Source organism: Rhincodon typus, chromosome 38 (assembly GCF_021869965.1).
Source record: "Rhincodon typus isolate 14 chromosome 38, sRhiTyp1.1, whole genome shotgun sequence".
Classification (NCBI taxonomy): Eukaryota; Metazoa; Chordata; class Chondrichthyes; order Orectolobiformes; family Rhincodontidae; genus Rhincodon; species Rhincodon typus.
The window spans coordinates 8532398-8556499 of record NC_063369.1 but is presented as its reverse complement, the minus strand read 5'-3'; the positions used below and the strand labels follow the sequence as shown (position 1 = coordinate 8556499).

The window sequence follows — 24102 nt, the reverse complement described above, 5'->3', positions numbered from 1 at the left end:
TCATAGACTCTGCATACAAAAGGTACAGGTTCAAGCCTTGTGTTTTTGAGGAATTATGCAGCGGCTTGAGAAGCCGAGTTGTTTAAGGAGTCTAACAGCTGATCAGAGTCAACTCATCAACGAAACACCATTTTTTTCTCCTGCGGTATAAATTGTTGTGATGATTTGGAATTTGGCAATTCTTGCATTTGACCTGATGAGCACAAGATGATATGATTCAGCAACAAGGCCCTCTGTTCAGCAAAATTTATGTGTTGCCAAGACACTGAACATGACCGATTAAAATACTGCTGTGCCCTGTTGTCACCAGCTGGCTGGCCTCTGGAACTGCAGAGGGAGTCAGTCTCTGAAGAGAGGCCTCTCTGTCTGCTCACTAGGGGTGGGGACATTGGCAATCCCTGTGTGTGCCAGCAGGGAGCCTCCCATTATCCTCTAATTATTCAGATGAGAATTGATTGAATTTATCCCACCCTGCTTCTGACACTGCCCATCCTCACGACTTACCCTTTCCTTCCCCCAGCGTCCCTACCATCACCTCAGAGTCCTCATCCAGAGCCCTAGCCCTTCTCGTGTGTGGCAGCGCAAGTCAATGCCCAGGGTCAAGGTTGGACTCTCAATACCGACTCCCCTACTCTGTGCCCAACGGGATGGGCAGGTGACTCCAGCCTAGCTGTGAATGACTTCTTGCTGTGCTCACTGCCTTGCATTGATGCCTCAGCTAGGGTTGAAAAGGTTAACCCTTTGACCTCCCCCCACCCCCTTAATCCCCCAATCCCTCCCCCCAAAAATTCACCACTAGCAAGCAGTCCCTGAACAGCACGCTGGCTGTGAATCGTATACACCCTAACAAAACACATTGCATTTACTCTGGTCTCTAACCTAACTCTTCTTAAAAATAAGGTGCTGAAATTCCCAATAATTGCATAGTCGTAACTCAGATTAAGGCTTTGATTACACCGACCAAGATTAGACTTGAAACTGAACAGCACTTTAGTGTCCCAGCCCCTCAACTTCAACCCCAGCTTCCCCTGCCCCACCCCCTAAACACACTCGATGCCCTTCGAGGGTGTGTGTGTGTGTGTGTATATGTGTGTGTGTGTGTATATGTGTGTGTGTGCATGTCTACAATATTTTATTCAATTTTGAACAAGAAAAAAACACCAAATCCAAACCGGCCACATTATGTAGATCATAAGTTAATATTTGCTAGATTGCAAATCAATAGCCTCAAGCATTCCAGCATGTTCAGCGGGATTTTAAATGTCTGCATTTGGGACATGTGCCTGTTTCATTCTCCTGATCTTAAACATTTCACTGTGACATTAACTCTTTCCGCTGCTGTGCCCTGTCTATGGGGAAAAACAGCGAGCTTTTACGGCTGCAGTTTGCACTCACGTAGCACCTTTCGGGGCAATCAATGAGGCACTGCAGACGCGCTGTCACCCACGGTAATGTAGGGACTATGGTGTGCCATGCTGTGTACAGCAAGATCCCACCATCAGTAATGTGATGGTGAGGGATTATTTGTTTTGGCACTGATTGGTGAACACGCGTTGGTCAGGATACAGTGAAGCACCTCCTTGTCTGAGGGTCCTTTACATTCCAGAGCAGACATAAAAACTGAGTTTCCCCTCTCAGACATATCCATCAACCAAGTGGGCCAGTTTTTGCCTCCATAGAGGGCAGGGGCAATACCAGAAGGTCACATGTTTGTTTCACCTTCCCCCTTCCTGGATCAAATGTAACACTGGGAGACGGCTTTGGGGGATGAGTGGATATTCACAGAAATTAACATCTGGTGTGGGTGTGGAGGGGGGAAGCTCCATTGATGAAGGAGTGGTTCTAAAATAATAGCCAAATCAGTAAAGGACAATCATTTTTACACTTGTTGAATTTTACAATTTAACATCAGTTCCAAACTCAATCTATAAAACAAAAGCAGAAATCGCTGGAGAAACTCAGCAGTCTGGCGATACCTGTGGAGAGAAAAACAGAGTTGATATTTCGAGTTCATTACTGAAGAAGGGTCACCGGACTCAGAATGTTAACTCTGTTTTTCTCTCTCCACGGATGCTGCCAGACCAACTGGATTTCCCCAGCAATTCCTGTTTTTGTTTCCAGCATTCACAGTTCTTTGTTTTATATCACCGTGTAAACCACTAGTTAGGGCACTTCAGCATGGAGTTTGGGTCAGCGCACTATGGGAACGATGTGACTGAACACATGCAGTCACAAAGGAGAATCTGAGAACTGGAAAATATGAGAAATGAGTAGAGAACGGGGAGACTGGGATTGTTTCCTTTGGAACAGAGGAGGCTAAGGGGCCTAGTTTAAATATAAAGTATGGAGAGGAGACTAAATGGAGCAGGTCCAAGGCCCTGACTTCCAATCTATTGAGGGACCCATGACTAAGGGGCATAGACTTAGGGCAAGGCACATAGGGATTTGTGAGGAGGTTTCTCCCAACCAAGGGGTGGTGGGTTGGGGGGTGGTGTTCTGGAACACATGGCCCGAGAGTGTGGTAAGGGACAGAATCCCTCATCACAATTTACAAGAATTGAATCTGTGCTTGAAGTATTGTAGTCCACAAGGTGACGGAGCCAACAGCTGGAAAAGTGGGATGAGGCTGGATGGCTCCTTGGGGGTTGGCATGAACACCTTGGGCCGAATGGTCTCCACCTGCACTCTAAGTGTTCAAAGACTCTGCGCATGCCACAGTGAAATAATTAAGCAGGCTATGGCTGCAGTCTTTCTGAATACGAGGACTGACTACAAATCGGCAACCAGTTGTGTGATACCTTTACCAGTCCCTCTGCATATGTGGGCAGTGGGTTGGTGGCAAATGACTGCTGCCTGTTTGCATTGCCATGTCAATGAGCACAGGGCACTACCCACTGCCCTGCCAACCCCACACCAATCCCGCTGCCTCTACCCCTCTGACCTGCCTTCCCCACCCCTTGAACACGCCAAATGAACATGGAATTTATTTATTTTTCTTTTGCTTGGAGTTCCATTTTTTTAAACTTTTTTTAATATTACATTTTTTTTTAAATTATTTAGCTGTTTGATGGATAAGCTGAAGAGATCGGCATGGATACCATGTAAGGTTATAAGACAATGAGATAACATACATGATTACTGCAGTCCGCTACAACACAGAAACCCTTAGAATAACATATGATTACTGTACTCCATTGCAATGATAAGCGATTAAACAGGGAAAAACACCAAACTCCATTAGTACTACACTGTATATCTCAGCCTAGAAAGAGAGACTTGATCCAAAAATAAAACAAAAAGGATAGACAAAAATGAATTTTTCTTCTCCCTACAGTGAGCATCAATAACAATTAACTGTTTTTGTTACCTATATACTGTAATTGTAGAATTGAACGTACTTTATATCATAAAAAGCACCATTTTATTTATAATTATTTGTTTTTTGTTTTTAATTCTCTCCTTCAGCCCAACCCAAGGGGTACAGATTCATTCACAATAAAAAAATAAAAACACAAAAAAGACCACAATCAAAGAAAAAAAATTTAATAGCTCCCCCACACTTATAAAGGCTGGGATAGTATTGCCCCCTCTTTTGTTTAGAGTCCCTGGGGCAAGTAGACTTAAAAAAAAGGCAGACCTTTTTTTAAAAAAAAATAGAAAAAGAAATTCTCTTTGTTTTTAACAATCTCTAGCATACAAAGATATTCAACTATCCAATGCATTGCACTTGGCTTCAGTCGAGAACTGTTATTTTTTTCTTCTGACAAAATACATGTCAAATCTCCATCACAAAAGAAAAAAAACAACAGGCTGGCCTTCATAAATTTTCCTTTAGATTTGCTTTTAATTTAAAAAAAAATTAAAGTTAATTAGCGCAGTCAGCTACAGTGCTGAAGCAGTGTGGTGGACTGTGTTGTACTGACATTTCAACTGTATGAGGAGGATACCTGTGGGTAGAACCAAGGTGGGAAACCAAAGTCCAACGAACATTATCCCTCAGTTGACATGATTTGAGATTACACTACCTGGTTAACTGAACTGATCCCTAGACTGATACGCTACCTCAGTTGGTAGCAATAGATCCGTAGAATAAAAAATTCTCTTAGAATTTAGCATCCTGTGCATTTAGAACTCAAAATGGATGTTACGGAATCTTGGAATTAACAAAATCACTCAGATTTGGATCTATGCGTTTTGTCAATATCTTCTAAGTGCCTATATCCTGTAGTGTATATATCTCCCCATGGTTTCTACTCCTTGCTTGAGCATCCTTCTTCTAAGTTCTTTCTAAGTTCTGCTGTGCTCAAGAACTTTTTTTTTGTCATTGTCACTGGACGACATTTCTTTTTAAGCGGCTATCGTTCTTTTTCTGGAAAAATGTTTTTTGTGGTTTTTTTATTTGATTTGTGTGTGAGAGATTGCTATGGAGATAGTAGCTGTCTTAGTGTGAGGCGAAGACTGTAATACGAACTGAAAAAAAAAACAGAGGCATGCTAGCCTGTGGTGCCCAATGATTCACTAGACTGAATCCTCTCGAGACAGGCTGACAGGGTTGCCATGGAGTTACCAGAAATTAAAGGTTAATCTCCAAAACACAGCAGGAAGAATTCATAGGGCCAATTAAAAGATGTGCTCGCTGTGAGCAATTTGATAAGAATTATGAAGGACTGTGAGCGGGGGCATCTTGATTATCCGGAGTGAATGGATTGGATAACAATGAGTTTTAACAATGAGTTTTTTCCATGCCAGTTGGCATGAGATGGTCAGTCAAAGGTGAGAGTGTAGGGCAATACAGCAGGAATGGGGTGGGGGAGGGCGATGCAAAGAAGAAAGATTTCATCACCCTTGACAGGCTGTACCAGACCTGGGATATCTGAGCTCTCTTGCTTGGCAGAGCATGATGAGGAAGATGGGTATGTCAAATGTCAAACCAGCAAAGAATGGGCATATCACCATGGTATCCCCACAACATCATGCCCACTCTCAACCAACCAACTGCAGGCAGGGGATCGTGGCATAAAGTCAATGAATTGCCTTGATTAGAAATTCAGAATTATAGGGTTAGCAGGAAGAGAATAAAGGCTTCCCCATGGGAAATTCAGACACCAAATGATCTATTGTAGGGGCTGATCTCAGCTTCAAACAGGCCCCCTACCTCAGAGCAACACTTCATTGAAAACTACAAATCAAGGGAGAATGGGAATGGGATCATTCTTCAACGTGAAGTTTCTGATGTGCAACCTGTCTTTAGAATCTAGCTTGCAGAAGAGACTCAATACTTGTGTGTACACTTTCATGACTGCCGTGAAGGAAGCTTAGGAACTAGAAATTTTCTGATTTTCTTCCCATTTCTCCTCAAGGAATGGGCTCAGGATTGGGTAATTCTTTCCCAGCAATCAGAAATTCGGGTTCGATGGTGGACTATCCAATTGAGGAACTGTCACAGCACAACCCAGCCTTTCATCATTCAAATATCCACGCAGGAAGTGCAATTGAGAGCAAAGGTCTCAGCAGTCTGTGGTATGGCAAGAATGGAAATGTACCATTGTGAATGCAAGGGCTTTGAAACAAGGCATTCAATCAACCCTGTGAAACCCTAACCTTCCTGTAACATGTTAGAGGTTCCTGCATCTATCCTCCAGGAACGACCTTGATCCTGCGAAAGTTACATCAATATTCACAAGACCCCCTGCCCTCTCTTTCATGTGGGCTTTCAAATCCTAATTTTGTATCAGGAAGTATGAACTTCAGGCTGATTAAAGATTAGATTTTGCCTGGTTTGTAGCCTTGAGTTACTCAATGTCTGATGGGTTGCTGTTAACAAGTTGTTTAGGAACTGAGGGAGGGGAAAAAACAATCTGGGAAGTTGGGGTCTTCTCGACAATACTGGCTGCAGAGCAGACTCCAGGCATTTGGAATCCAGGACAATAGTTGCAGGCCGTTGGAAGGGGAAAGGCTGCATGTAGGAAGGTGGCACAGTCTGGCATTGAAGAATGAAGTGGGGCACCTTTGTCAGTTGGCATTACAGTCTTCAGCTTTTGACAGAGTTGCATTGAGAGACATTGCCCCTTTTTTCCGCCTTTGCGCACCGTATTCCGAAGGCTTTCCAAATTGAAATCGGCACAACATGAAATACAAACATCAAAGTCTCCCCCCTCCACCCCCAAAGTGAGGGGGTATTGTGGGTGGGGAAGGTGGGTAGTTAATTGGGTTTCTCTTTTGGCTGCAGGTTGACCTCCCCACCCTGCCCTTCTGAATGAGCGTTGGCAACAAGCAGATAAATGGCAGGAGGGGCTGTGGAGGGCAACCATTGTCTTTCCAATGTGCCCACATCCCCTCAGCCCAGCTCCTCGCTCACCCTCTCTGTAGAGAGTCCGTCTCTCAATCTAAATATCTAGGAGGGCAACGGTGGGCTGAAGCATTGCCAAGGGCAATGGGGGAAGGTGGGTGATTGGCAGAGAAAGGAGAGTTGAGAAGGATGGTGATTTTTTCCAATGTTCTCCGTCCCCCCACTCCTAAAGTTGGGACCCGTGCCAGGTATCGGTGCGATAGTCTGATGGGAATCTTATGGTGTATCTCTTGATGGGGAAAGCTAGATAAATGTGGAGCCACACCATGACTTGAACAGCCACCAATAGAGCCACATTTCCGAGCAGCAGTCTTGGCTGGTGCTTTATGGCAATGTTTCTCAAGGAGGCCAACAACTTGAGTTCTGCCGGGCTGGGACTGTGCATGGTCGATCAAGGCAGATGGCATAGTGAACCATTGGTACCATCCTCAAAGATCACCTGGCTAGGTCAAGTGTTGCCAAACGCCACAGCTTCCTGACCTGGTAACACACTCACGCCTGAACTTGCAAGTCAGAATTCCCTAACCTTGGTTTTCCACTGCCCAGCAATTTAGAAGCAGGAAGCCAAAAATTCCAAGTGGAAGTGAGCTCAGGTCAAGGGAGCTGGTTGGAGAAGGTACGGGGTGAGGGGTGGAGAGTTGGTCAGGCTTTGTGGAGGGAAGGGTCGTGGGACCGGTGTAGGGAAATGAAGTTGGGTGTAGCTCCGTGGAAATTTCCACCCTGGTGCTTTGTGTATAACAGAAGGGAACAAAGGTTAACAATGAAAGGGGACACTGTCTCTTTACAGGTTCAATGTGAGCTGCTGCTTTTTGCTATGTTTTAAATGAACCAGAAAAAGGAGGCTCGGGTGGGGGTGGGTTTGGTGGCTCAACGCAGACACCCTCTGCGTTTGTTTAAACTGCAAGAATTTAAACACTTTGAATTACTTTTTATTCCTTTTTATAAGCTGTAAACCAGAAAGCAAAGCCAAAACTATCACTACCCAGAATGCAAGCAACAAACATTTGCTAATGACGATGACTTTTGTGTGTCGTCTTGTGGTTTACAAAGCTTACCTAGTTCAGATGAGGTGTTATATCGAGATTTATATGTTTGCCTTTGACTCTGGGATGGAGTTATGCTCATGACACAAATACACCATACCTTGTCCATTCGCTTAGCTTTCAATGGAGAGCAAAGCTAACGAAGAGATCTCTCCTGCCTATCCTTCACTTCCTAACCATCCCGCTCCCCTACTTCCCCACCACCCCCATCCCCACCCTACACCTGTCCCCTCTCCCCCTTTCCCCCACCCCACAATATTGCCAAAGGAGAAGATTGTGTCATTAAATTAGATTGTGGTTACCAAGTAGGTCAAATTTAGGTCATTCAAACATGGAATTGACTCACTGGACTCAAAACATGAACTCTGCTTTCTCTCTCCGCAGAAGGTACCAGATCCTACTGAGTTTCTCCAGCAATTTCTGTTCTTGTCCATGAACACTGACTCCTCTTCACACAGTAGCTGGAGATGTGGAGGCCACTCAAAGCCGGCTGCGGCCTGTTATTAGTTGGCAAAGCATATCGAGTACTTGGCAGTGGGATCTTGGTTTCAGTCTCTGCTCACAATTTTAACTTCTGACCCCCAGAGAGCATCTTGCCTGAAAGTGAGCTCCTTCTCCCCGAACACAGCCCCGGTGTCCCGATTCCCCTTTACAAACAGGCGGCTGCCCTGCTACCTTGGTTACCGTGGCTACCTCCTAAACAACTGAGAGTTAATCGGGTCAACAAATGCCCTGATTGTTCTCAAGCAAAGCTTGCCTCATGCCAATTTGAATTAGTGAACAAAAGCTTGATGTCATTCAAAGAGGGAGATCGGAACTGGAATGCACAGTCGCCAATGACATCAACTACCCGAAACCCTTGGTAAGACGTGCGGTCAAGATGGTCCAAACGGTCGATTACAAAGCACTGAGAGAGTACTGAAAGACTGCCTGTATCTCTCACAGACAATCACAGAGACTAAACCAACAGTCAGTGCGTGACAGAAGTGAAGTCACCATTTGGTCACTTGACTACACTTTAACCCCTCTGTTCCTGGTGACAGATGAGTCAAACACAAGAGCTCCCATTTTAAACAAACTGAAACTCGACTGAAACACAGCTAGAAATTGCTGGAGAAACTCAGAAGGGTCTGGCAGCATCTGTGGGGAGAGACAAAAAGTTAACGTTTCAAATCCAACGACTTTTCATCAGAACTGATAGTAGCTAGGTAAGGGTGGTTTATATGCTGAAGATGGGGGGGGGGGGGGGGGGGGAATTGAGCTCAGAGAGACAGAAAGACTGATAGGCATTCAAAGGGATGTTTGATGGTAAACCAGGGAGAAAGTGAGGCTGATAATGGGGACAATGAGTAGGTGGAAATGGGTTGGCTGCGCTGAAAGCAGACCATTTCAATACAGGGCCAGGGTTGTGAGCTGGGTAAAGGACATGGAAGGAGGTTTTCAGGTTCTAAAATTATTGTTGAGTCCTGAACGCTGCAGGGTCCCCAAGCAGAAAATGATATGTTGTTCTTCCAGTTTGTGCTGTGCTTTGATGGAGCACTACAGCAAACCTGAGACAGAAATGTTGGCCAGGGAACAGGGTGGTGTGTTGAAGTGGCAGGCAGCTGGAAGCTCAGGGTCATTATTACAGACACAACATGGATGTTCTGCAAAGCAGTCACCCAGCCTGCGTTTCATAGACTGTGATGTAGAGAGACCACATTGTGAGCAGTGAATACAGGAGACTGGATTTTGTTTCAAATTTTCAGCTCCTGAAGCTGGTCCAAATTCTTTATCGTTCGAATTTTGAGCATGGGTTAAAGCCGAATCTCTTTCTCGCTCAGATCTTGGAACCACGACAGAACACACAGAGCAGCGAATGAGGCAGTTCAGCTCATTGTAGGACAGCCCCATTAGATTCACTCCAATTCCCCACCCTCACAACATCACCACCCGCCCTTCTCTACAGCCTGATGCCATTTGAAAACAAGTGAACCTGCCTCAGGCAGCCACCTCAAGGCAACTTCTCTGGATCACCATAACCTGTCACGTTTACTGCCGTAGCGACAGGACACCAGTCTTGGCGAGAGTTGGGGGAGGATGGTCAAGATGATTGGGGACAGGACCCAGGGCTGGAGCATAAATATCAGGACCCAGTGACCAGGCCCTTGTGCTCTGGGGACTGGGCGGCAGGGGTTACTCACTGGCCTCAGGCCCCCATCATCCCCTTGTGCTTTCTGCCCTTGCCCCCTGCTGGGGGTCGGGATGAGCTGTAGTTCGTGGGAGGGTGGGTTTTTTTTTTGGGGGGGGGACTGGGGAGTTAGGGAGGTGGGTGAGGTTGAATTCAATACTACTACATGATAATCTTTGCCCAATCAAAATTCAAGTGTGTAAGTTAGGACCTAATGATGATCTTCCCACCCACCACACACACCCCCCCCAACACCCTGCCCTCCCCACTCACCTACACCCTCTTCACATCAACCCCCACCCTCCATCCAATCCTCGTTTACATCCACCTCCACCCCTCCCCTATATCCCCCCAATCTGCCCCCCCAATCTGCCTCCACCCCTCCCCCATCTACCCACCCTCTACACCCCTCCCCTTCCTTTATCCCCGCCGCCACTAGCTGATCTGGGGAAGGGATGCTATGGAGTCTATACTATGCAGTTGAGGGTAGACTGTACCTTGGGAAGGACACACATCAGCTCCAGGTTGGTTCTCCCTGCTGTGGATACAACGTCAGGCGGCGCTGGGGAATCGGACCTTGTATAAAGCCAACACACCCGTTCCCTTCTCTCTCTGTGTCCCACTCGCTCCTTCTTTAGCCACCCCACCCCCTCCCCATTCTGTTGGACATGTCTTCATATCCCTCTCTGTTCCGACATCAGGTCGGGGGTGGATAATACGAGCGACCCTTTTGGGAGGCAGAGTAAGCGAACCTGGACAGGGTGCGGAATTTCCGTCAGTGAGCATGTCTCCTTCACAGAGTTCCATGTGTACAGTTACCCAGTCATTGTGGACTCGTATCACTCGGCTTTCCATTTGGTGGAAGGTTCATTTACACCTTAAAGACTCAAGGACAGTCACTGGGGAGGGGGTGAAAAAGATTGCTAGCTTAAAACCTGTCCGTCCGTCCACACCCGTGTGTTACATTTTGAGGAGGGGGTGCAATCTTGGGGGCTGGTGCCTGATCTCTCTGTTACCTTTGCTTCGATCCATGCCCCTTTCCCTTTCTTGTTACACCTTCCACGGTGTTCGATCTCATTTCCCAACCGCCCCCCCCAACCCCTTACCCCTTTGAAGGCTCTTTGATCCCTCTCCCTTTAAATAGCAGGAATCCTTCTCCCTGCATGGGCAGTGAAGGTGATGCAGTTAGGTAGGGTGGGGGGAGCAGAAAGGACTATTGGTGTTGAGTGTCCTACTAGAGTTTGCGGTGGTGGGGAGAAAAGGGGAAACGCGGAGAAGGTGAAAGATCAGCGCTTACAACAACCACAGCCGTTGAGTCCTCCACTGGTCCTTGCGACTAGCTGGCTCCTGCTCCTGACAAACCACCCCCACCCCTCCACCCCCTTTCCCAGAGTCTCACCGAGATCAAGGGCATGTCATTGAGAGGGCTACCTTCACTGCCCCCTGATGGACATCACCTCAATTGCCCAGTGTGGGGGAAATGGCCAAAAATCCGGGTCGCTTTTAGTTTTAATGGTTAAGGCAGTCCAATGTAGACTACATTTTGAGTGACTGTAGCACATTTTGGTGGGATAATTGGGGCTGGAATAACTATTTGAGTCTATTCTTGTATAGTTTCTATATATTTATAAATATTTGAATACATTTATGCAACCTTTAATGCATTTGATGTATACTGAACGAGGCACTTATAAAGATAATAGTCGCGTTTGCATTGCAGATTGTAGTGTGTTTTCCTTTCTTTGAAAAAAACGTCAATTCTGGGTTTGATTGTGTACCATCTTTCTGGCGTGCTATAAGTCCACTGTAACCTTTACCCTTAACTCTTAATACTGGCTATACAGGTTAAAATCACGGTCCTTATAAAATGCAAACGTTAAATGCTCCCACCAAACTCAAAGCCACGTTACACTGCACAATGTGTGACGGTATTGGGTGCCAATTTGAGTGGAAAAATCGATTCCTATATGGTTGGAGAGATCATTCTGAACTGGTTTGTGTATTTTTGTTTCCTTCCTCGAACGTGTCTGAGTCATCTCAGATGGTTGCTGTTTCTGTTCCCAGTGTTCAGCGATGATGTCGTTTCCCTCCCCCCTCTTTCTCTCTCTCTCTTTTCTCTCTCTTTCTCTCTCTCTCTCTGTCAATTTTTACTTCTGTCAAGGAAGGTATCAGATGGTCTTGTCGCTGCTCATTGGGACAGGTTCGAATCTATCAGAGGAACCAAGACTGTGGAGAGACCAGGAAAACAAGACAGAAAATTATCAACAAGGTCAGGTACAGAAGCACTGGTCCATCTGAGCTCAGTCAGTCATCTGAAGGGGACTTCTGCATTTTCCTTCAAACAAAAACTTTGCTTTCTCTATTTTTTCTTTGTGAGCATTTTATTCATCTGAGCAAAGATTGTCGATGTCGGGAGTCCACCGCTTTCCAGTTCTGGCCCTCATTATCAGGTAGAAACAATCTCAAGTTATATTATACAGCAGAGTGGCTCCCTCACTCCCCCAGCCCCTCAAATACACATGTTGCTCTGATTCATGATCTCTCTGGGCGACACTGGCAGTCGCTGTACCCCTGAGTCGACTGTCAATTTAACCTTTTAATCAGGAATAGGCCATTCAGCCCCCCCGAGCCCAGTCCACCAGTTAATAAAGATCTGAACTGATTGTGGACTTGACCCCACCTTCCTTTCTACCTTTTCTCTCATTCTACAGATCTCCAATGTCAATGTGTGGCAGCAACTTCCAGAACTGGAAGTCCATTGGTCTACCAGCTGAGCCGACCCTCCAATCAGCTCAGAGGGAACATTGCTTTCTGCCTCACCAAAAGCCTTGACTTCCTTGTCAATCAAAAATCTGTCCATACTCAATGACCTGCAACGTTCCCTGTGGAAGAGAATTCCAGGGACTAAGAGAGAATAAATTCCTCATCTCCATCATAAGTGAGAGGTTAAAGCCATTCCTCCTGTTGTGAATTCCTTCATGAGGTGAAACATCCTCTCAGCATCTTCCCTGCCAGAGCTTCAATACGATCACCTCTCATTTGTCTGAACTCTGATTGTGTGACCTCTTTGACTTTTCATCCTAAAACAAACCTCCTCATCTCAGGAACGAGTAAATCTTTTCGGAACTGCTCCCAATGCAAGTCGGTGGGAATCAAGTGCATCAAGAAAATGCTTGCTACATCCTTTCCAATGGTTCAGAATTAATTTACAGTCAGGGAATCCAGTCCAATACATTCTATCTCTAAACGCAAGATAAATTTTCCAACAGAGGGAAGACTTAGATAAAAGTCAATAGAAAGGGAAACAATTGAGGAGCGGTCTAAAGAAATTTACTACTCTTTGGATTAATCTCTGCTTAGCTACATTAACATTGTATTTTTCTCTCCATATATATCTAAGAATACATTCTACACCTTTCGAACTGTCAACAGCCACACCTCTCGGTACTGCACTTTCTGGCTGACTGCAAACTTAATAAACTACAATCCAGTAGTTGACCCAAGTGGGTAAAAGTAGTGTTAAATTGTTTGGTGTTCGATTATGTGACAATTGACATCCACTGTGCTTGATTGGTTGAGCCTGCGTGCAGACTTAGAGAAAAGTTAAGGATGCTGTAGAAGGGGCTGAAAGTCAGAGCAACAGCATGGAGGAGGCATTTTAGAGCCCTGTGAATAAAATGCATCAACCAGTGTCATAGCTCCATGATCTAAAGTGAAGTGTCACATTTTACAGACGATCTGGACAGCTTAAGCATGTAGCCAGGGAAAATGTGACCACTTGCTGCACGAGAACAAGAGGGGAGGCTTAAACTGCGAGTGTGACTGTCCTTACTCAGAACATTACCTACAGACAGAATTCCTGCCCTGAGAGCTCCATATCTTTTGGCAACACACTGTGTCAGCTGCAGTCAGATTTCCAACCTGGGTATTGAATCATAACTGCTTCCTTAGCCGTACAAAGTGTAATTTTCTCCTATACCTGCTTGTGCCATCCATTTCAATAACCCTGTTTCACAATTCAATCTATAACTCCTCCCCCATAGAGAGATCCTCCCCAATTTTCCATCTTATTTTTAGTTTTGAGTTAGTGCCTGTACCCTTCCCTGGAGTGATTATAAAATACCCGTCTACACTAGATCACGAAAAACCAAAGATCTGCAGATGCTGGAAGAAGGGCCAGTGGACCAGAAATGTTAACTCTGCTTTCTCTCCACCAAAGCTGCTGGACCTGCTGAGTTGCTCCAGCCGTTTCTGTTTTTGTACACTGCATCACTCCTGCCCAGTGACATTCCACAGACAATATTCACCCATACTTGCTCTCGTAAGAGCATCTCAATAATGTTTGACTGTCTTTGTCTATAATTACTAATCTGACAACACTACTGTTGATAGAAATTTAATCATTTCCTGTTCAAAGGGACTGGTTAACCAGTTAGACCAGTTGACTGGATAGATCCTCCTACTTAACTGAACAGGAAGGATTGACGTTGTCATCTGTATGTGTTTATCAGCCAACTTCGGCTGATGGATTTGCCGAAAGGTTGGCCAGTTTTGGAATTTGCTGGAAACTACTGATGTTGGGACAATGAAGGATTCATTATCTTAGCAATGGGTGGAGTGGGGCAGAAGGAAGGGGAAGGTGGTTATTGAGTCTGGGCCTTGGATGGTTCTCATGTTTCTGAGGGTCTTCCTGATCCTCCATCCTTTGAGTTCTCCCTCTGACTGGGCAGTGCCAGGGGCCTTGGACCCAACAGCTTGTTCATTTTGCCGATCGCTAAAATTAATGCACAACATTTGTGTCTGCAACCAGTATCACTGAATGATATTGACGGATTCATCTTTGGCAAGGGTATGAGGGGTGACAGAACCAATGGTTAATGCAGATCAACCATGCTTTAATTGAATGACAGAACATGCTGAAGGGGCTGAATGGCCTCCTGCTTGCTTCTCTGTGTTTTTATCATAGTCAGTGGCTGCTCCTTCTCGTGATCCGGTGTGGAGGCACTTGGAAGAGCAGCCAAGTCATACTGCACACGTTGCACATGCACACGTTATTCCACAGGCAGTTCAGGAACCGCACTGAGCAGCTCATGTGTTTGTCATGAATTAAGCCTTTGTTCACTCTCCCACAAGAAAATAAAGAGTTATAATGGTAAAGGTACAATCACCAAAGACTTCCTGGACTGTAGGATTGCTCTCTCATTAGAGACAGATCACTAATGGTGGTTTAACCTGAGGGTCACCACATTTCAGGCAAGTGGAGAGTTTGAGGAGGAGAGTCAGTCATGATAACCTCAGCCTGTGGAAGAATTGAACCCATGTTGTTGGTGTCACAAACCAGCCATCCAGCTAAGTGAGCTAATCAACCCCAGTTACAAGGGAGTCACTGTATGAAGCCAGAGCTCTGATGGCACTGGGACCTGAAGCCTATTTGGCTGATTATGGACTCAGAGTCAGAAAGTCTAGAGTTTGGATCTGACCAGAGGATGCAATGTCCTTCTGCAGTGTGCATTAGAAATGTCAAGCCTTGCAGAAACTGATCAGTAATTGGTACGCAGTGCATTGTACCCAACACTCAGTGTGTCAGAACCACTGTGTGGTGCCCAAAGTACTGTAGACATTTTCCATTTCCATATCAAGCAAGATGTGTTTGTTTGATATGCACAAAGATGGCTGTGAGTGTAAGTTAAGTCTGGAATAGTGCCCCATGCAATTACACACCTACAGCTGTGGAGAAAACTTCAAACAACAGCCCTTCAATGAGGAAAGTGGGGGGTAGGTGGTGGGAAAGAGGCAAGTCAAAATACATTGGACTCTGAGCTCTTATGATTCCTAAAATAATGAAGGGTTACAACCCTCTGTTCTACAGCAAGCTGTCCCTTGCATATAATCTCATAAACTGCAGGCACTTTTGTATTTTTCCCTTTGACGAATACATAAGGACAGTGTCAAAAAGACAGTTTCAACTCTACTGCTAGTCACCTTTGAATTGCAAGTAAAAATATCTCTTGCTCTAGTGCTAAAAGACAGCTAGCTGGCAACCAGATAGAAGGGAACAAGACAACATTCTCACCCTGAATGTTGAAACTAAATCACAGTTGAAAGGAATCAAACTATAGAATCTCAACTGATCTGCAAAACTAAGGATTGTGAGACCGACTTTTCAACTACCAATGTCAATTCTGCTGGTAACCTCCACTGATACGGCTGCAATTTCTACTAACCACTCAGTTCAGAAACTGATTTTTTTTTTAACTTTTATCATTTTGACTGGCCTAGTCTGTGTGTATGTGTGTTGAGTCACTAATTCTTCTCACTTTCAGTAATGATTAAACTCTTTCAAGAGAGCCTGCCCTAAATTGGATCCTTTTAAAACACAAAATTCACTTGGATATGGGGCAAATGTATCCACAAGAGAAAGGATCCTTTAAAAATTAACGTTGTTGCAACCAACCGAGGGGCTGGCTGTAAAAAGGAATGGAGCCACTTCCTCGACAGCCTAACAATTCGGGATATTCCATTTGGAACCATGGTCGTGACAAATGCTAGACACAGAAAACAATTGTATTTAATAAGCAGCAGCCTCCATGGTTCAACTACCTCCTCTTTACGTACAACTGTAGCAGAAATATTGTAATTGGCATGGAACCATTAGTATGATGGTCTAACCCGATTTGCGAGATAAACCTTGGATGAAATTTCTGATTGATGAGCTGAGCACTGACTGTTGGTGGGATTGGGAGAATTCAAAAACACTTAGGTGCTGTTCCTCACCATCCCTTAACTCTGCCCTCTGAGGAACCATTACTCCATCCAAGATCCCAATAAGGGAGTGAAACAGAAACAGGAGCGATCACCATGCTAACATGCAACATTGAGGGCCGAAGGGCCTGTACTGCGCTGTAATGTTCTATGTTCTATGTTCTATGCACAGGAACCTCAATGAAGCTCCCTCACAGCCAGGGCTGGGACATGATGAGAAGCTTGTCACGTGCTATCTCACCATACCCTCATCCCTCCCTCTATGAATCCCTACAGTGTAGAAAGAGGCCATTTGGCACTTATCAACCCTCCAAAGAGCACCCCATAAAGACCCATCCACCCCAATCTATCCCACGTCTAATCTACTTAACTTGCACATCTTTGGACTGTGGGAGGAAACCCACAAAGACAAGGGGAGAACGCACAAACTCCAGTCAACCGAGGATGAAATCGAACCTGGGTCCCCAGCACTGTGAGGCAGCAGTGCTGCCCACTGAGCCACTATACGACCTTCTATTCCTGCTCTAGTCCATACTTGTAATGACTAACTGAGTTTTCCTAAGCTTTCTGCTCTTGTCCCTCACAAACTGCGTTACAAAGTGACCATTCTCTTTATTTCACACAAAAATCAAAATTCACAGGTTCGCCTTTCTTTTATAACCCTACAATCTCTGTTTCCTCTTGTGAATTAATTAAAACCCAAGCCCTTGATACATAATACCTTCCTTATTTATCTCTTTTCAACTTTCAGGTCTGGACTTGATTCCTTTGACTTACTGAGGAACAAGAAAGACATTTTTTAATTCATTCGTGGCATGTGGGTGTTGCTGGCTGGCCAGAAGGTGGTGGGGTGAGCTGCCTTCCTAAACTAATGCAGTCTATGGGGAGTGTAGAGACTCCTGCAAAGTGCAGATGAAGAGGTCACTCAACCCGAAACGTTAACTCTGCTTTCTGTCCAAAGATGCTGCCAGACCTGCTGAGTTTCTCCAGCAATTTCTGTTTTTGACCTGTCAAATGCTGCTAAAGTTGTAGGAACAGCAATTTATTTGGAAATGGAGTTCTGAATGCTGTGTTTTTATTCCACCCATCCAGCTATCAGTCCCTTGGTTCTGTGCACGGTACATTGCTACATGAGTGGGCATTGGAAAGGGGCATGGGAAATGGGCATGGACCATGGGTATGAGTATGGAGAGGGAGATGGGAGGCAAGACGGTCTGCCAATTTTAATGCCAAAGTCCTAGTGAACCAACATGGACTTGTTTTTATTTATTCATTTTGTGGGATGTGGGCAGTGCTGTCTGGACCAGCATTTATTGCCCATCCCTAGTTGTCCTTGAGAAGTTGGGGGTGAGCTGCCTTCTTGAACTGCCGCAGTCCACCTGCTGTGGGTTGACTCACAACGTGATTAGACAGGGAATTCAAGGATTTTGACCCAGCAACTGTGAACGATCTGTGATATATTTCCAAGTCAGCATGGTGAGTGGCTTGGAGGGGAACTTGCAGGTGGTGGTATTCCCCTGTATCTGCTGCTCTTGTCCTTCTGGATGGAAGTGGTCGTGGGTTTGGAAGGTGCTGTCTGAGGATCTTTGGTAAATTTCTGCAGTGCATCTTGTAGATAGTACACACTGCTGCTACTGAGTGTCCGTGGTAGAGGGAGTGGATGCTTGGGGATGTAGTGCCAATCAAGTGGGCTGCTTTGTCCTGGATGGTGCGAAGCTTCTTGATAAGCTGCACTAATCCAGGCAACTGGGGAGTATTCCATCACACTCCTGATGGAATGTGCCTTATAGATGGTGGATAGGCTTTGGGTGCCTCACATCTGCTTATCCTGTGTCCGTTTGAGCCCTGAGATGCCCCAAAGCCCATCGCAGTCACTGTTGTGCTTGTGGGGAAGCAGCAGCCCACGTGCGCATAGCAAGATCCCACCAGCGGCGATGACTTGATAACCCGCTTCCACGCCACTGGCTGAGGGTTAAATATATTGGAGAGAGCTCCCCACCCCACCACCTTTGCTTCTCTTGGCCGGAATGATACTGTTCTTGGTTCTAATGGGCAGGGGAATGGAGCCTTGGTTTAACACTTCAACTCCCCGGTTCCCAGCAACTGGCGCAGAGAACCTCAAGGCTTGTTAAAGTCAGTATGAAACGAGACCCCACTCCCGGGGCGAGGGAAAACCACCCAAAACAACAAAAATCCTCCAGAAGATTCTTTGCACATAATAAATCCTCTCAATGCTCGTAAATAATTGCATCTGGGATTGGAATCTGACATCGACAGTGAATGCCTGGCTTGAAATATTTGCGGAAGGTGCTTGTAATCTGTTTCTAATTTGTCTTGCACTCTGTCCTAACGCTGCCCCGAGGCCTCTGCGATTGCTTAGCTTGCCACCAGGGGCTGCTGTTTCTCTACTGAACGGACACCGAAAGGGGGCAGAGCTGTGAAATCTCCCTGGCAAACCTCTTCCTCCCTCTCTCTCTCTCTCTCTCACTCACTCTCTCTGTCTCTCTCTCTCAATTCACTGTTACAGACAGTGGATGAGGGGTACTTTAATGAATCTGTAACTCAGAACGCAGCAGCCCCCAACCCCTCGACCAACTTCACTTGGAGAGTCTTAACTGGCTTAGGAGGGCCTCTCCTACACTGTATGATTCAGTGAACCAACTAGCTACGACTGATGTAGCCTCAGTGCAAACGTTACATAAGGAGCGTCTAAAAACTACTCAGCTGCATCTGTTGATGAACTTGGGAGTGTTGTTGGCCCTTACACTTACATTAACGACTTTAATGAGCTCTATTCACCTGTACTTGAAGGGACAAACAGAAATATAGTACTACATGTTACCCCTACATTTAGATAGCGTTTGCCTGAGATTAAAAATCAAACCCCTGTAATTTATTTCTCTCAGCCTGTATTTCTTCTCACTCCCTCTATTTATGGTATTATCGTTTGACTATTAATCCGGTGACCCAGGTAATGTTTCGGGGGTCAAATCATGCCATGGCAGATGGTGGAATTTGAATTCAATAAAAATTCTGGAATTAAGAGTTTAATGATGACGATGAAACTATTGTCAATTGTTGAGGAAAAACCCATCTGGTTCACTAATCTCCCTTTAGGCAAGGATGCTGTTGTCCTTACCCAGTCTGATCTATATGTGATTCCAGTCCCACTTGCTTGACTCTTAACTGTGGAGCAATTAGGTATGGATAAAAAATTGCTGGCCTGGCCAGATTCACCCACATCCAAGAACGAATCAGAAAGAAATCTCTCTCTCTCCCCCCACCGCCGACCTGAGGATGCCAACTGAAATTCCATTAATCCCATAATTTGAGAACAATTTTGGCCAACAACTAAAGAAAGAACAAATGAAAGGATACAGGGAAAGGGGTAGATATTGGTTGAATCACAATATGTCACCTTGCAGCCACAAGTAAATGAGAAGGTGAATGGAGATGTTGGTCTTTTTGATAGAATGTTGTTTGATGAGGGGATCAGGATGAGGGTGTGTGGGGCTGGGGGCAGGGAAGTGGAGTTGAGGCCACAATCAGATCAACCATCACTTTATTAAATGACGGAGCTGGCCTGAGGGGCCGAATGGCCTACTCTTGCTCCTAATTCTCGTGCTCGTGTTCAAGTAGGATGGAGCAGGTGCTACGACAGTGCAGCACATTGGTGAGACTGCATCTCGAGTACAGTTTTGGCCTCCTTTACTGCACTTTATCCATTCATGGGATGCTGGGCCAGCATTTATTGCCCATCATTGACTGGCCTGGTGGAGGTGGTGGTTAGCTGTCTTCTTCAACCACTGAAGCCGTTGGGGATAGATGGATCACTTAAGGAAGGGCATTCATACGATGGAACACAGTTCAAAGGAAGGTGAGTCAGTCTTTTCCTGGGATGAGAGGGTTTGTCTTATGAGGAAAGGTTGGGCTTTCACACACTGAAGTGTGGCAGAACGAGATGTGATGTTCCTGAAACATATTAGATTCTGCGGGCAAGAAGTCTAAGAGGATGTGTCCTCTCAGCCAGGAATCCAAAACTAAGGGGCACAGTTTAAAATTAAGTGGTCTCTGATTTGGTTAGCTAAGTTGGCCAGATATTGAATGACGCTAACAGTGTGGGTTCAATGCCCATCACCGGCTGAGGTTACCATGAAGGACTCTCTTTCTCAATCTCTCTGCTCACCTGAGGTATGGTGACCCTCAGGTTAAACCCCCACCTGTCACCTCTCTCTTTCTTTCTCTCCCTCTCTCTAATGAGGGAGAGCAGCCCTACGGTCTGGTAGGATAATAGTAACTTTACATTTCTTGAAAATGGAGGTGAGGAGGAACTGAGGTGTCTGAGAGGGTCATTAGTCTTTGTAATTTTCTACCACAGCAAGTAGTGGAGGTGGGTCTTAAATACATTCATAGCTGAGTGCTCCATTGACAAGGGAGGGTCAAGGGTTTTTGGGGGAAAAGGGAGGGCAGACAGGAAAAAGTTGAGGACAGAATCAAATGAGCCAAAGCATACCCGATGGGCCAAATGGTCTACTCTTGCTCCCATTTCTAAAGCCATGTTCTTATTATGAGAGTGAGTTGCTCTGTCTTGGAGTAACCGCTAACAGGGGCTCCTTCAGTACCAAAATTTCCATTCCCTGGCCCCCAGTGACTTGCCTGCACTCAGATAATTGCACAAAATCTGATGAATCATTAACAAGTTTGCAAGTATTGGCAGCGCTGAGGCTGCAGTGATAACACTGTGGTCCCTTTCCCTCTCAGTAAAGGGTAAAAGGTAAAGGGTTCAACGACCAGACCGAGGCCAAATTAAACGACCAACTAAGGAATTGAAAGCCTTGGCCAATAAGCTTTTGTAAATAGTATCGGATCCATTGGAACGCTGACTGGTTGTCTGAATGACACAATTCATTTCTTTTAAATAGGATTTCCTTACAGAAAAATAATGTTAATTTTAATATGGTTTTTAGGTTGAACAATGCCAGTGCTGGAAATTAAAATCTTTTCTGCATCTAAAATCAGCGCCATGGACTTCTGGTTAGAAGTTGCCATGATTCCAAAGAACTATAGGTCTGCTCTCTGATCAGAGACAGTTAGAGAGACAGCTGGTGGTGAGTTTAACCTGAGGGTCACCACACCTCAGGCATGGGGCAAGGTTGAGAAGGAAAGCCCTGTGTGGGTGGTATGGTGACACAGTGGTTACCACTGATACCTCATAGGGCCCGGGGTGACTGTTTGGAGTTCGCACATTCTCCCCATGTCTGTGTGGATTTCCTCTGGGTGCTCTGGTTTCCTCCCGCAATCACAAACATGTGCCAGTTAGGTGGATTGGCCATGTTAAATTGCCCCATAATATGCAAGCTAGCTGGGTTAACTCTGGTAAATGTAGAGTTATGGGGTGGGATGTTCTGCAGAGGGTTGGTGCGACCTGATGGGCTGAATGGCTTTATGATTCATGGAATCTCAGTCAGTGCAGTGGGACGTAAGCAGGGTTAAATGCATTTTATAGTTCTGTCCCCATTATGTGCCTTAACAGTTATGCTCAAGTGATATTTTCACCATCCACTGAAAGCATTTTAGTATAGGCCTCAGCACCTCATTGGTAGAAAAGTGTGAGATAACCAAGGCCATCTGAGGTTTGACATCACCTCCCTGCGGCTTGTTTGTTGCCTCCATTTGACTTATTGTAAAGTTGACTCTCCCCAACTCCACCCACGTTGATGCTACAGTCAAGAAAGCACAACAATGTCTCAACTCCTCAGGAGGTTAAGGAAATTCAGCATTTTCATAAAGACTCTTACCAACTTTTACAGATGCACTATAAAAAGTATTCTAAACAGATGCATCATGCATTGTACGGCAACTGCGCTGCCCAAGATCATAAGAAACTATAGAGAGTTGTGAACACAGCCCAGTCCATCACACAAGCCAATCTTCCATCCATTGATTCCATCTATACTTCTCGCTGTCTCGGGAAGGCAGCCAACATAATTAACGACCTCTCCCACCCTGGTTATAATCTTTTCCAACCTCTTCCGTTGGGCAAAAGATACAAAAGCTTAAACACATGTACCAACAGATTCAAGAACAGCTACTTCCCTGCTGTTGTGCGACTTCTGAGTGTACCTCTCAAATTTTAACTTTAATGTTGATCTCACTCTTTTGTGCACCTTCTCTGCAGCCATAACACTGTATTCCTAACTCCGTTCTATTACCCTTGTGTACTTTGTATGGTATGGTTTGCCTGTACAGCACTCAAAACAAAACTTTTCACTGTACCAAGGTACTTGTGATAATAATAAATCAAATAAAAATTTTAAATTGAGAGGATTTCAGCAAGAGTCAGAACTCAGAAATTCCTATCACCTCCCTCGCCGGGGAGGCGGGGGGAGGGGTGTGTGTGGTGTGTGTGGTTTGGGGGTGGGGAGGCAGTAGGATAGAGATTGGCGGCTATACATTAACCAACTGAGAGCACGCGCCTCCAACCACACAAGACGGAGCTAGGTGTTTAATATAAACAGAATGCTTTTTCAATATCCTCAGTTTGTTCCAAACTAGGCTCCATCTAATGCCTCCAGCTGTTGTGTGGGCTCCCAAAGTCTGTGTGTGGAATGTCCAGCAAAAGCCATAAGTGAAAGTGTCAACTTTAACAATATAGGCCCAGGCATGTACCTTAGAGGGAACATTAGCTCCAAAGCCAATAAGTTACCATTTTTCTATTGTCAGTGCAGACCTGATAGGCTGAAGGGCATCTTCTGCACTGTATGTCTCTATGATTCTATTCCTTTATGGATGTACAGGTCAGCTGAGAGCAGTGGATGTGGAAGTGGCAAGTTTTGATAGTGTGTGGTGATGGCTGAATTTCCACTGACTCTCACAAGGGGTGTGTTTGGGATCCTTTCTGACAACATGAGTGGACATGGCTGAGCTTTAACATCTCCCTGAGCCAGGCACGGGCATTAGCCTGCAACATTCCAACAACCGCTGCCAAGCCTGTCCCACTGAGCCCCACACAATGGCTGGAGCTCAAGAATGCCAAGTGATATTCCACCACGGTCAACTCAACAGCAAAACCAGCCCTCCCCCTTTCACCCCATCTGGGCAAGGTTTTCCCAAACTGAAAGCTCATTCCAGATTGACAATCAGCGCTCACCAGGTCTTTGACAGATGGGACGAATCTCATAGAAATCACAGTACAGAAAGAGGCCATTCAGCCCAGCTGGACCATGGGCTCCTTCCACCCATATTTTCTACCTCTCTTATCTATGCTATTCTATGCTATGTATGCTGTCTTGTACTGTGCTATTCAACTCAACTACTTCCTGCAGTACCAAGTTCCACATTTTCTAGATAAAGACGTGTCTCTTGAATTTTTGAATTAGTGACCTTTCTTTCCTAATTCACTGGTAAGATGTGGGTGTCACTGGCTGGGCCCAACTTTCATTACCCATCCCTAGTTGCCCCTTGAGAAGGCAATAGTGGGCTGCCTTGTCTAGCTTCTTTGACTAGTGCCCCTAAGCCCATGAACATTTTCTGGGTGCTCAGTTTTCATCTACACTTTGATTTTGACGCGTCAGAGCTGTTGAGCGAACTGGGAAAGCGATGACAGAAAGTTGTTTGGTTTTTAAAGGACGGTCCTATTTTATCCAAATTGCGTTACCATCCACTTTTACACAAAGATTGCCAAATGGGTGCCATTCATTAAATCACACACTTGGCCCACTCTGGTTTTGAACTTGGAGGTGCCACATGTAGCCTGGCTACAACATGCTCACAGTTCA

At 45.4% G+C, this 24102-nt stretch overlaps 1 protein-coding gene across 11 annotated transcripts in view; it reads right to left on the bottom strand.

The window, feature by feature from the left end:
• Positions 1-7640: 7640 nt before the first annotated feature.
• The window catches only part of nfixb (nuclear factor I/Xb), a 421090-nt gene continuing 404628 nt past the window's right edge, over positions 7641-24102 (bottom strand). For all 11 annotated transcript variants that reach the window (XM_048617764.1, XM_048617762.1, XM_048617771.1 and 8 more), the window contains one exon: positions 7641-11788. In XM_048617764.1, the coding sequence (XP_048473721.1) occupies positions 11774-11788 (15 nt within the window). In that variant the 3' untranslated portion in view covers positions 7641-11773. The remainder of the gene's footprint in view (positions 11789-24102) is intronic.